A 14,482-nucleotide genomic window follows, 5' to 3' on the forward strand; every position below is an offset into this window, starting at 1 on the left:
GGATGCTTTGCTGCTCAGGCTGGTGTGTGATGCATGGCCCAGGACACGTAGGATGTGTTTGGGGCCCTCCGGCGATGTCCTGGAACTTGTGAGTCTATATGGTGCTGGGGATCCAACCTGAATCTGTAGCATGCCAGTATGACCCCGAATAAATGTACTCTCCAGCCTCAGCTGAGTTTCTATTCAAAATTTAGAATGAGAATGCCAATATGATGAAAATGTCCTAATAAGCTTTTAATACGGATTTAATTTATATACATGTTGATCTAGATTTATGTTTGTATAAATATATTTTTATCATTTTTTCCCCCTAGACAGCAAGATGGCGGCTGCCTCAGAGCTTTTTGGAAAGCCAGGTATGAGCCAGTGGTGACGGGGCAACTGCAACCTCATGGGAAGGGGAGCGTTCTTGGCTCGTCCTTCATGCCCTACTGAGGTCAAGAGTTGCCCCCCACGAGCGGCTCTCCGGCACGGCCATGGCTCCAGAGCCACAGATACCAATCTCATAATTATCTGGCTCTCAGCAGAAATACTTCCAGGCTTAATAAGTAAAATACCAGAAATCCAAAATTGCGCGGCCATGATAGCGGCTGTGTGACATCACTAGGTTCTTTTGACCAGCTGTGGAAAAAAAAAATTATTTCACAATGCCTTTTCAGCAGGTCTGATTTTGGGGTATAAACTCTAAATAATAATGGTGCATCTTTTGTCGAAACAATGAATCTAATGAATCTAAAAAGTAGATAGAGTTTTAATTATAATTCATCTGCCTCACAGGCATTGGGAGGGGCAGGAGGGGGGTATATTGGGGTTCTTGGTGGTGAAAAATAAGTACTGGTGAAGGGAAAGGTGTTTGATCATTGCATGACCGATATTTAAACCTGAAAGCTTTGTAACTTTCCCCACAGTGTTTCAATAAATAAAAAATAAATAAATAAATAAATTTTTATCTATAAATTACATCCAAGAACCATCTTTTCGATTGAGTATTCTAATAACTAAGCATGGTATTTCTTTCCATTGACTTATAGGTACAACTGATTTAATTGTTTAATACCTTATTTAAAAAGTTTTGCATCTTCTTGTATAGGTCTACTCATCTTAAAATTATTTCTAAGAGAGAGGGGGAAAAAGAATAAAAGACGACAAATTAAAAGAACAAAAAAGATGAGAACGAAGAGGAAGAGAGTAAGAAAGACAGAAGAACACAGTGAGGGAGGAGAGAGCAAATGAGTGAGAAGAGAGGAGGAGAGAGGAGGAAGATGGGCTGGAGACTAGAGGAAGGACTAGGGGGAACAAGGAAGGGACAGTAGGGAGGCAGAGGGGAAGGAGAGAGATTAATTTTGTACTCTGCTCTAGAGTCACAACACTTGGGCTTTGGGTGTTTCTGTTATTTTTAGTGCCAACTCACCATTGCAGTTGCCATTGGACAGAGAATTGAGCAATGTATTTTGTTCACACTGAAAAGAAATATAAAGAAAATTAACTTAAAAGCTTATTTCTGTTCTAATAAAACATTGCTACCTTCTCCGTAAATCTCATATTCAATCATTAATTTTCAGTAACCCTTTTTGAACAACAAGTATAACGCGATTAAAAAGTAATATGGTAATTTCTGTGCTGAGTACGTATAAGCTCAGCAGATAGCTAATATTAGCAACTCAAATCACCGTTTTTTAGAACATCTTCTGCAAGACTATTTTGATTTTTTGATCAAGAATTAAACATTTCTCCTTTTATGTAACATATCTCATCAGCAATTAACCTCATTAACATAACATTTTCCAAGCAAAGATATTGAACAAGGTTAACTATCCATTTGTAATCTCCTAAAATGTCCGAAAAAAATTATTTCTTGTGAAAATGTTACAGAATAAAATTACTCTGTATTTTCAATTAAACTACTCTTAAATTAACAATGCTCAAATGAGATCAACTTCTCAAATGAGTTAATATGACTGTTAATGGTGATGTGATGGAAATTTTCATTTCTTGAGTGTTTACTGTATATTAGAGACTTCAGTGTAATGCTACAAAATCACTAATTTCATTTCCTAAATAAGGTTGAAAAGTTAAGTAACTTGATTAGTCACAAAGCAAGTAAAAACAGGTTACAGCAATGCCCATTCCTTGTTATTTAAAATCAGATGTCCCCCCAACCACTATTTCACACTGCTTCTCCAATGAAATCAATTTTTCTTTTAAAGGATGGTGAGAAATTATCTATATACTCAGTGATAAAGCTAATATATGTTAAGCCAAGAGTTGAAAGTTATTCATTGCACAATTATTTTTCACTTCTAATATCAGATTTCATTTCTCAGGAGATTCAAGCAATATCACAGCAATGAATTGATGATTTAGTCCTTTAAAGGAAAATCAAAGAGTATGAGTTTTATTTCCCTTCTTTAAAAAAATCCCTTGCTGGAGCTGAAGCAATAGCCAAGGAGTAGGGCGTTTGCCTTGCATGTGGCCAACCTGCGTTAGATTCCCAGCATCCCATATGGTCCCCCGAGCACCACCAGGAGTAATTCCTGACTGAAGAGCCAGGAGTAACCCCTGTGTATCACTGAGTGTGACTCAAAAAAGCCAAAAGGAAAAAAAAATCCCTTGCTTTGATCTCATAAAAAATTTCAAATAATCCATGTAAATACTCTACTCCCTAGAAGATGGGACAAAATGTAATATTCTGGGCCCCACATAATAATGTGCTTCTGAAAAGTGAAAAGTGGAAAATTATGACTTTATAGTGGATAAATTTGACAGATACTACCTCATACAGGTAATCAAGCCCAACATCAACTCACTTAATAATCCTGATGAAAAATGAAGAAAGTGAAACACTAAAGATTTATGAACTCAGTTAAGGTCCCAACAGCTCGTGTGTGGAGAACCCACGCAACTTAGTTTTAAGTACATGCTCTTAATCTCGCCAAGGACTAGAGAGTCAAGTCATCACCGAGAGCTCCCTGACACGAAATCATCCTGATGCATGTTTGATCCAATAATTGTTTTAATTGAGAAAGGTCACTGAGAGAAAGGCTGCTGGCATTTTGTTATAATTTATGAAAATGTTGGCATCAGTTAATGGTCCTTTACTTCATTTAGTATATTTTTATCATGTCTAAAATTTAACCTAAAGCAGCCTCCTCTTGGTAGAATGGTCCTTTTGAGCCAGGTGATAACTCAAAGGGCTGGAATGCATGTCGTAGGCCAGAGACCTGGGTTTAATTCTCCAGCTATTCAGGGTATCCAGCACACTAAAATGACAGACACTAAAACGGCACTAAAATGCCAGAGCTCACTCCTGGGCAAGGCCAAGCATATCCCACCATAAAACAACACATTAGCTACACATTGTATTATTTATTCTTCTAATAATTACATTACTGGTAAAACTGTCCATCACACATATTCTAGAGAAAGTAATGGTTGAAAATGGTTAACTAAAAGCTAGGTAGAAGAAACAAATAGAGAATATAATATAATCTCCTTTGTGGGAAAGGAGAACTCTGAACTTTTATTATATATATGATATTTTATATGTATTAAAATAAGATAATTTAGGGGTATCACAAAGAAAGGTTATTCATAGTTTGATGTATCATAAACAGTTACCCATACCTTGCTGATATCAAGTAGCTGGTTGCTGGCATTTTCATTTTGAATGATATTCATCATATCCATATGAAACTTCTTTGCATTCAAGAAAACAAGTGGATTGTTTATGGAGATAATCTTCACCCGCTGCAGGATTTCCTTTTGAAAGAAAAAAACGGAATCAACTCAGAGTTGTGAATAAAAAGAAAAAAGGAAAAAAAGGAAACCCAAATTCAAATGCATTTAATCATGGCAACAATACCAACTTTGACATTATTAAAACACATTTGAAAAACAATACTTCATTGTACTTCCTATTACAAGATACATACTTCCTCTTTAGTTAAGTAAAATAAAAACATAAGGTTCAGGACCAAAGAGAGTACAGTAGGTAAGGTGCTTGCTTAAATGAAGCTGACCTAGGTTCAATTCCTGGCACCAAAAGTGGTCCTCTGAGCATTGCCAGGAGTGACCCCTGAGCATACAATAAAGAATATGACATGATCACAGCCAAGAGTAGCCCTCAAACCAAAATAATAATAATAATAATAATAATAATAATAATAATAATATTTATAGCCTTTTTTTCCATTTTCTTTTATCATTAACAGTTAACACATAAAGAATAACAGGAAATTCCATTTTCCAAAATCTCTATGTTCCACTCAACCTAATTTTTTTTTTAATTTTATTGAATCACCGTTAGTTATAAGCTTTCCTATTTGGGTTACAATCACACAATGATCAAACCCCCATCCCTCCACCAGTGCACATTCCCCACCACCAATATCCCCGGTATACCCCCCCTTTCCTGCCCTCCCCCTGCCTCCATGGCAGACATGATTCCCCATACTCTCTCTCTACTTTTGGGCATTGTGGTCTGCATAAGACCCTGAGAGGTTATCATGTTTGGTCCTTTATCTACTTTCTGCACACATCTCCCATCCCGACCGATTCCTCCAGCCATCTTTTTCTTAGTGATCCCTTCTCTATTCCAGCTGCCTTCTCCCCTATGCTCATGAGGCAGGCTTACAGCTATGGAGCAATCAGTTTGTATGAAAGAATGAGTACTTCAAATCTTGCTATATTTTAGTCTTTTCCCCTTGCTTTTGAAATAAAACACTATAGAACTCAAGCTATAACATTGTGGTAAAGGAACATTTCCACAGAACACAGTTGTTTTTCAGAAAGGACACTAAAATGGAAGAAAAGTCCTACCAACTCTCTTTTTGATTCTCCTAGTATCTAACCTGAGAGAAATGGAGAATTATAGAGTATTAACTAATATTCTTTAAGCTAGATATACTCAAAGTCAAATTTTATTCCTAAGTTAAGAGAGATAAGGTTTATACCCATTACTCTGATACTCTTAGCTTAACTCTGGTTAGTGTATGTGCAGAGGTCGATAGGGAACCGAGACAGTCTGCAAACTATGACTGGGGCTTGTTCCCAGCACTGTGCTCAGGGATCACTCCTGGCGGACCTCAGGGGACCATCTGGGGGTGCCAGGAATCAAACCTGGGTCAGCCATGTGCAAGGCAAGCGCCCTGCCCACTGTTCTATTGCTTCACCCTTGAAAATTATGTTGAATGTGATAACAAAATAGGACGTCCAATTTATTGATTCAGGGTTTTCGGCATAGTTTAATCCTGTCCCTGTCACATACGTGAAATGCTACTTTGGGGATATAGGTTTGGGGCCATAACTACCTGTACTCAGGGCTTCCTCCTAACTCTGTACTCAGAATCACCTCTGGAAGCTGAGAGGACTATTAACCAGTGCCAGAGAGCAAACAGGAGTCAGATGCATGCAAGGAAAGCACCTACACCCAAGGACTAGCTCTCCAGCCCTTTGAAAGGCTTCCTCTACAAATTAACTCTCTCTCTCTCTCTCTCTCTCTCTCTCTCTCTCTCTCTCTCTCTCTCTCTCTCTCTCTCTCACACACACACACACACACACACACACCACACCACTAAGACAAGAGTACAATCTGTTGCACTCTCCCAGTATCGTTGCCACCAACAAGCACCAAATGTACTTTGATAATTAGGAAGGTCAAATCCTCCATTACTGCATTCCAAAACACTTTGGGGCTATCTTGCATCAATATTTTTCAAGACAAATCTTAGAAGGAGTGTGTTAAATCCTAAAACATATTAAAGATGCGGGACTGGAGAGAGCTCGGTGGCCTAGAGCACATGCTTTGCATGTTGGAAGCTCAGGTTCAATCCCTAGTACCACATGGTCCCCTGAGTACTGCCTGGCTCAAATACCGGCACATACAAGTACATTTATGTATGGATATGCAATGCATACATTAATTTAGGGAAACTTGATTTTTAATTAAAGTGATCTTATTAAAAAATAAATAAAAGAAGGAAAGAATGGCAAGGCAAGAAAGGGAAAGATAACATTGAGAATTTGCACGAGACACACTGAAACAAACCTTTCATATTTATTCAAAACATAAGGTGATTCCTCTGAGGTGTTGCAGAGAAATGCCTGCTAATACTTCCTATGCCTCATCTACTCAGAAATATAGTGGCACTGTCCCATGGGGGGTGGGGGAGGAGGCTGTTCTCTCTGTCCCAGGGGCAATCACGAAGTACGTAAACAAGTAAACGTGAAAAATAAAGTTGGAGAAGGGACATGCATCCAAGCATTTACAAAGCAGGTTCTAAGGGAGGACATTTCTTTTTAATGGCCAAAAATTCAAGTCAACATCTTTCCCCCTTTTCCCCTTTAGACTAATTTTAGTCATCTTTCAAATCAAGAAATTAGAAAATAAATTAATTGGTCTGCCAAAGGACAAAGTAAGACATTTTTTATAAGTTTTCTTAAAAAGGCGTTCTTTGTGGAAAAAAATCAATCCAACTGAAACTTCATAATAAACATAATTATTGCCCTTTACTAATAAATCACCCTCATTGGCTTCATTTGGGGATGTAGACAGGCAATCCTATTATCAGCTTTGTTTTATTGCTTTTTTCAATTTTTCTCTTCACTATTTGATAACTCTTAGTTTAGCTTGACTGTGCAAGGCAACTTAGTAATGATACAGAGGTTTCATTATCGCTCCAGAGGGCTGGAGCGATAGCACAGAGGTAGGGCGTTCGCCTTACAAGCGGCCAACATGGCCGACCCGAGTTCGATTCCTCCGCCCCTCTCGGAGAGCCCGGCAAGCTACCGAGAGTATTCGATATGCCAGACACAGTAACAACAAATCTCCAATGGAGAAGTTACTGGGCCCTCGAGCAAATCGACGATCAACATGAGAACCTTTACCTTTACAGAGGTTTCCAAATGCCTGAACTAACCTGAACCATGATTCAACTGTACAGTTCTCTTACCCTTTTTCTCATTCTTAGGATGATATAATATTTTGTTGACTTGATGGATAGTAATTATAATTTATATATCACTATAAGTTTATAGTGATTAAAAATAAGTTTGCTATGTTTTTTCAATATCACAAGTTATCCACTGCTTCTGATATCTTCAAAACACCTAGGCTGGCAAAAGTTGTTAATAATTTCAAAAAAAGGAATAAAACTACTAAACTTACTCCATCTGCTTCGGTCTTCACTTTAAATTCCATTTCTTTTATGTTTTTAATACTCAGCGTATTTGATCTAAGATTAAAACAGAAAATAAAATGTCATTATTTTATACTTCCATGTTCATTTTATTTTTCTTTATTTACTTGTGGGGGCAAAGAAGTTGAAAAATCTGTTATTTCTTTGATAAACCACATTCATTATTATATGTAACTTTAAAATAAACAAAAATGTATGCATAATTCTTCATTGCATAAGTAATGATCACTCTTAATTAAGATATAAAGTATCCATGATTATCCTTAGGAAAAAAACCGATAAACCATTTCCAGTGACTTGTACTCCATAGAGTATTATTATTTACACTTCTATTGATTTATTTTTTTAAAAAAATTGAATCACCATGAGATATACAGTTACAAAGTTGTTCATGATTGGGTTTCGATTGTACAATATTCCAACATCCTTCCCTTCACCAGTGTACATTTCCCACTGCCAATGTTCCAAGTTTCCCTCCCACCACCATTCCATTCCTCACCCCCAGCCTGCCTCAGTGACAGACACTATTCTTCTCTTTCTTTCTCTCTCTCTCTCTCTCTCTCGCTCGCTCATTCACTCGCTCTTTCTCTCTCTCTCCTTTTGAGCATTATACTTTGAATTACAGGTCCTGAAAGGTGATCATGTTTATCCCTTTACCTACTCTCAGCACTCAGCTATGTCCAGAGTGATCATTTCCAGCTATGACTGTCATAGTAGACTTTATTGTAACTACCTCCCCCACTCCATCCCCTGTAGCAAGCTTCCAACCATGGACCAGTCCTCCTGACCCTTGTTTCTACTGTCCTTGGGTATTAGTCTCCTATTATGTTTTCATATCTATTATATTAACAAGGAAGACCAAAAGTATACATTATTTTATCTTAACTAGACTCTGCATAAAACAGTTCTAATGCTAAATCCTGACTGCCCATAAAACATCAGAAATCTATGTTTCTGGGAGCTGGAGAGATAGGACATCAGGTAAAGGACTTGACCTTCATCTGATCACCCTGAGTTCAATATCTGGCATCCATATGATTCCCGTGATTCCCCCAGACATTGCCAGGAACAATCCCTAAGCACAGAATTAGGAATAAGCTCTGAGCACCACCAGATGTGTCCTCAAAATAAAACAAAACAAAGATATGTTCCTAGGATCCTCATACCATACATACGAGGTTAAAATATATATGCAGGTTTTTTCCAGATTCTAGCTATTGTAAACAGTGCTGCAATGAACAAACAAGTGCAGATGTCACTTCAACTATACTTTTTTGCCTCTCTGGGATATATTCCCAGGAGTGGTATTGCTGGGTCAAATTCATTGCAGCACTGTTTACAGTAGCTAGAATCTGGAAAAAAAACCTGAGTATCCAAGAACAGATGACCGGTTAAAGAAACTTTGGTACATATACACAATGGAGTACTATGCATCTGTTAGAAGAGATGAAGTCATGAAATTTATATACAAGTGGTACTACATGGAAAGTACCATGCTAAGCGAAATGAGTCAGAAAGAGAGGGACAGACATAGAAAGACTGCATTCATCTGGGGAACATATAGTAACAAAATAGGAGACTAACACCCAAGAATAGCCGAGATAAGTATCAGGAGGATTCCTCCATGGCTTTGAGGCCAGCTGCACATGCTAGACAAAAAGGCAGCTCAGATAGAGAAGGGAATACCAAATAAAGGGTATTGGGAGGTTCCTCCCAGGATGGGAGATGTGTGATGAGAGTAGACTATAGACAGAACATGATTGCCACTCAATGTCTCTTTTGCAAACCACAGCACTCAAAAGGAGAGAGAGAACAAAAGGGAGTGCCCTGCCACAGAGGTAGAGTGGGATGGGGGTAGATGGGGGGTGGGAGGGATACTGGGATCAGTGGTGGTGGAGAATGGGCACTGGTGGAGGGATAGGTATTCACAATCATTGTATAACTTAAACCCAAGCACAAAAATTTGTAAATATACATCTGTACCTCATGGTGTTTCACTAATAAAAATTTAAAAATAAATAAATAAAAATAAAAAAATAAAATGTTTAAGCATGCATAACAAGTCTGCGAACTATAGTCTGAGGGTTTTGTAAAGCTAGTCACTTTTTGGTAAATAAAGTTTTATTTGAACACAAAAAATAAAATAAAATAAAATATATATGCAAGATTTAGGAATTTATCTCATCTTGGTTCTAAGAAAGACAGGTCTCCAAGAATCACAGTGTTTCTTACCTTGAGAAGCGACCAATCACGATAGCTATGGTACCCACAACGCCGAACAGCAGCCCTATATTGGCAGCGAAGCATATTGTAAATACATATGTACTGACCCAGATGCCCTGAAAAAGAAACAGGAAGCAGAGGGTGAGTCTATTGGTATCTTCACCTCCCCCATGATTGCTAAATACCTCTCCATCCCAGGCTACTGCATTCCAGTAACCAAATCTCCCAGCAAGCGTATATTATTTAAGAGCGGTAGACAGAAGCTCCCAAAGTAAATCTTTGTCCCTGAGAAGAGGTAGGATAAAGGCACGTCCCTTTATTTCCAGACACTGTATACCTTGAGTTCACATCCAGCAAACATACTGGAACACATCTGTAAATGCTGGCTAACATCTGTTGTTCAAGAGCACACTCTATATTTTTATGTTAGCTATGGTGTGCTGACAATACTTTGGAAAGGTGAAAAACTGAACCCCTAAAACATATATAGTTATCTAAAGTAATGCCAAAACAACAGGAAAGCATGCCATAATTTCTGTTTTCTCATTAAATGTAATAATATAGGTTATTGTTTACAGATTTATTTTTATTATTCCCAACATCATTCTGTTTGGGGAATTGCTAAGAGAAGTAATGTAACTTATCACTACAAAAAACTCTGCTAGGCTAATGTTAAAATTACTGAATCCAATACAACCAATGTCATTAGAAAGAGCACTACCATTTTATCTATGAACACTTACTTTTAAAGAAATTCTGGGAGTTAAAAAATAAAGCCAATATAGATCTTGGTATATTTCAAAGTATTACAAAGAAATTCTATTTCTCCTCTACTTGGAATTCCAGTGTTATTACAATCCACAATCTGAAATTTTACTTTACAACTTGCAATAAGATATTATAGTTGGTATTTCTAAGCCAGTTCTGGAAAAAATATCTTTAAAAGCAAAATAATTCATGAAATCCGAAAGAGTATATTTCCAAAATACAAAATGCTGTATTTATCAAACAGTAGATCAACAAAATTTGAAACTCTCTTTTACCTCAAGTTATCTACAGCACTCTACATGTCCAATTCTAAATTGATTTTTCTATGTTATCATTTACAACATCTTCAATCACACAATTCAATTCCATATGCAAATAAAAGAGAAACTTCACAATATAATCTGAAAATAGCGGATTCTTGGAGGGGGGTTGTAAGGTTTTTCTTCCAGACAAGTTTGAAACAAACCTTTCAGAGGGTACATTTTATTTGAAATGCTTGCTACTCTATTGTCTGTGCAATTCATCTACACACAAGTTGAGTGGTTCTTAATGATGGGCTGTTTTGAAAAGCTAAGCCCTTGAAAGCAAATGAAGGGAGTTTTATCTGTAAATTTTCTTTTGAGAGAGCAGGCACAAACATTCTGAAGTAAAGGAGAAAGTGTATTTAAAATGTTCTCATGTTAAGACCTATCACCTCCAAATGTATCGCTCAATTTGCACAGAATATCATATCATACTGGGTTTACCATCTAGCAGCTCAGGCAGTGAAACGTTTTCCCTCTGTTCAGAGTCATTTAAATCCTCTGATGGAGAGAGCGGTTCTTTTCCTTCCTAATGTCATTGCACTATATGGGAACATATGCAAATTAAGGCTTTAAGTTTTGAGCGTCTTTTTTGTGTGGGGGGAGGGGAGGCTAGAGCCATGCCCCCTTTACTATCTGCCCAACCCCAGGATGAAAGTTGTTGATCTTTCCTTCCAGATGCCATGATTATTCCACCTCTTAATCGTCTCCGAGTGCTAACTGAATCTGTCTGAGTATGGCAAAATAATACATCACCAAAAGCTTTCTAGGTACAAACCCTTCAATCTTCATGATTCAATACAGCAGAGGGAACCGAGGATTCTGGTCCTGCTGTTAAAGCAACACACACACACACACACACACACACACACACACAACAGAGCCTGAAGGCCAAGATTCATCAGAGCAACCAAAAATTTTGGTACCATCTGGTTCTATTTTTAAAGCATATTTTGCTTTAAAACAACATCATCTATTGTAAAAACAGCTTACAATGCTTACTCATTTCCTAGGGCTACAGTTATAAATCGAAAAAAAAATCAGATGGAAATTAATAACACAGATCAGTAAATAGTTCCATCGGTCAGAGAACATCCCCACTCTCTTCTGTAACAATTCCCCTTAAATATTCAAATGCTGATTGTCACAGTAATAAGAAAAGTTGGCTTTTGGGTCCCCACCCCATTGTAGGTTCCTGCCTGATCCCTTCCTCATTTGGCACTCAAAGCCCCCAAATTCAAACTAACCTTAAGGTGAGCTAAGTAGAGACCATATAAAACTTGTTTCTTACAGAAAATGAATTACAGACCCAGCAAATAATGTTATATTGTAATGTTACTTCATTTTTAAGTGTATTTGAAAAAAACGCATCCGTGGAAAGCACGGCTTAATCACGCCACTGCTCCCGCCCCCATGGAAACTTATGTGTTTAGGTTTATTAAACTTCTCTAGGTATGAATTATGTTCCTGCTCTTAAGTTACTCAAACTCATTTCTGAATCCATGACCCAAGACTCTAGCGAGGATGCCTACCTCTTTCCTTATTTTGTCAGAGAGTACTGGCCTACAATTCAAAAATCAAATTGTTAAAATGTAAAACAGTAATTAAAGAAATAGTGTTTGTAGGCTTTGTGAGAAGAGAGCTACACCCATCGGGGCTCTTACTGAGTTTACGCTCTGGAGTGACCTGCTGGTACTTAGGGGACCAATGTTCCATGCTTGTTGGGGACAGAGATCAAAGGGGACTTGACCACAAACAGGGCGAGTAAGTCACCTCCCATATTAGCTCTCCAACCTTCACAGTTTCTGCGTTTTGAAGTCAAGAATACTTCCAAAATTTTTTTCAGTTTTCAATTTTAAACTGATTTCATAGACAAATATCCCTTTGGTAAATGTATTTCTATGATATTTTTAATTTGTTTAATCTCTTGAGTAATCAAACATGCTGTTTATTGCATAATATGGCCCATATCCCCAAAAGTTTATTATTCTCACTCTAAATATTCTACCCTAGTCTTATTCTAATAAACCACAACTTTGCATTTCTCTGCAACTAAGGGGTATCTGTCCATTTGTCCATTTCAAGTATAGGGCATAAATTCATGCTACACTCAGGTAACCATTGTATCATCATTCTTCTACTATATATATATCTAATTTTTTATCCTTTCTTCATGCCCACACCACAATCCAACTTATTCCTAGTTATTCTACTATTTAAAGTATATTTACTTATCACCTTGAAGGAGGAGTTACGAATTATTAAAACATTTTTTCATACCATCTACCCAATAACTCCAACTGAGCACCACTAGCTCACAAACAAAAGCAAAAACAAAAAACAGAACTCTGTGATGTTCGCAGAATTCCCTCAGTCTACCTATCCACCTATTTTCAACTTTTCCAAACTATATTGCTACTGCTATACTTAAACTAGATACATCCATGTTCTAGCCTTTATTTCCAATAATCCTTCTCTGACAGCTGTCCTCCTTATGTAGTAATTATCTCTTCCATTATGATCAAAGAGTTCTTTAGGAACACCTTCATCATCGGGTTGTCAAGTAGCTGGTTAAAAGTTTTCATAGTCTCATTTTCTTTTTCTCCTTCATGAATACCAACATTTATAAGACTTCATCAGTTTAATTTTGACCTCTGCCTACCTGTCGAATACTGCTCTCTTGGACCCCCAATCACATTTCAGGTTTGCCCTAAGAGTTTTTTCTATAAACCCAGTCCAAATGGAAATCTACTTTTCCCAGAACTGAGCTTGTACTTTTGCTTGCAGATTATGTTGTATCGCATCTTGCACAATAAGTTAGTGTATCATGTGTGATTCTTCCACAAATATGTATGAGGAAGACAAATCATTGACTTTTTTAATTCCTTGTGGTACCTGGCATTGCATTCTGGAAGTAGCTTAGTGATGCTGAGGTATGGAAAAAGCATTAGGAAAGGGGCCACGAGTGCAAGTCATCTGCCAATGTCCCTTCCAGCACAATATGGAAAGAAGCAAGAATACACGTATAAGATATATTTCAGTATGCTGAATGCCATACATAGCTGAGGAACAGGTTCTCATGAAGTACTTTGTCCACTTTGGAGATAGAGTGAACTCTGAACACTCTAATTCTATTTCTCAAGAATAAGTGTTAGATGTTTTCTGTTGAGAAAAGTCACACTTGAGGCCTGAGCAATAGTACAGCAAGTAGGATGTTTGTCATGCACACGGCTGATCCAGGTTTAATTTCTGGCACCCCATATGGTCCACTGAGCCCAGCCAGGAGAGATCCCTGAGTGCAGAGCCAGAAGTAAGCACTGAGTACTATCAGGTGGAACCCAAAAATATAAAGTCACACTTTATCACTCTACAGCTTAATGTAATCTGTTCAAAACCATATTCTGTTACATACTGCCTCTTCTTAAAGTGCTCATTTAAAGAAAACTCATCACAGCTGTGAAATCAGGGTTTAGCCCTGGTCTTATCCTTAAGGGATGCTCCTCGTGGTTCTCAGATTATGCAGTGCTGAGCATCAAACCTGGATCTCCTCCATGCAAAGCAAAATATGTGCTTACTTTTTTGTATTTTGAAGAAATATGCTCACTATTAAGATGTTCACCTTGTGGGGTTGGAGAGATAGCACAGCGGGTCGAGCGTTTGCCTTGCATGCGGCCGACCCGGGTTCGATCCCCGGCATCCCATATGGTCCCCCAAGCACCGCCAGGAGTAATTCCTGAGTGCAGAGCCAGGAGTGACCCCTGAGCATTGCTGGGTGTGACCCAAAAAGGCAAAAAAAAAAAAAAAGATGTTCACCTTGTGTTGATACCACATACATTTCTTAAAGTTAATGCTGGCTTTTTTTTTTCAAATTGAAACGAGGTCTATTTAATTTTTTTTATTTTAATGAATCACCATGAGATACAGTTACAGATTTACAACCTTGCATAATTGGTCATACAATGTTTGAGTACCCATCCCTCCACCCGTGCCCAT

General features: G+C 37.8%; 1 protein-coding gene across 1 annotated transcript in view; it reads right to left on the reverse strand.

Moving 5' to 3' along the window:
• Window positions 1-14,482, reverse strand: part of SLC26A7 (solute carrier family 26 member 7) — a 135,462-nt gene that overhangs the window by 16,052 nt on the left and 104,928 nt on the right. Inside the window, exons 11-14 of the mRNA XM_056111287.1 lie at window positions 9,429-9,535; window positions 7,166-7,232; window positions 3,625-3,759; window positions 1,412-1,460 (exon numbers count right to left, since the gene is read on the reverse strand). Of these exons, the coding sequence (XP_055967262.1) occupies window positions 1,412-1,460; window positions 3,625-3,759; window positions 7,166-7,232; window positions 9,429-9,535 (358 nt within the window). The remainder of the gene's footprint in view (window positions 1-1,411; window positions 1,461-3,624; window positions 3,760-7,165; window positions 7,233-9,428; window positions 9,536-14,482) is intronic.

The sequence above is a fragment of the Sorex fumeus genome, unplaced genomic scaffold (genome assembly GCF_029834395.1).
Source record: "Sorex fumeus unplaced genomic scaffold, SorFum_2.1 ptg000002l, whole genome shotgun sequence".
Taxonomy (NCBI): domain Eukaryota; kingdom Metazoa; phylum Chordata; class Mammalia; order Eulipotyphla; family Soricidae; genus Sorex; species Sorex fumeus.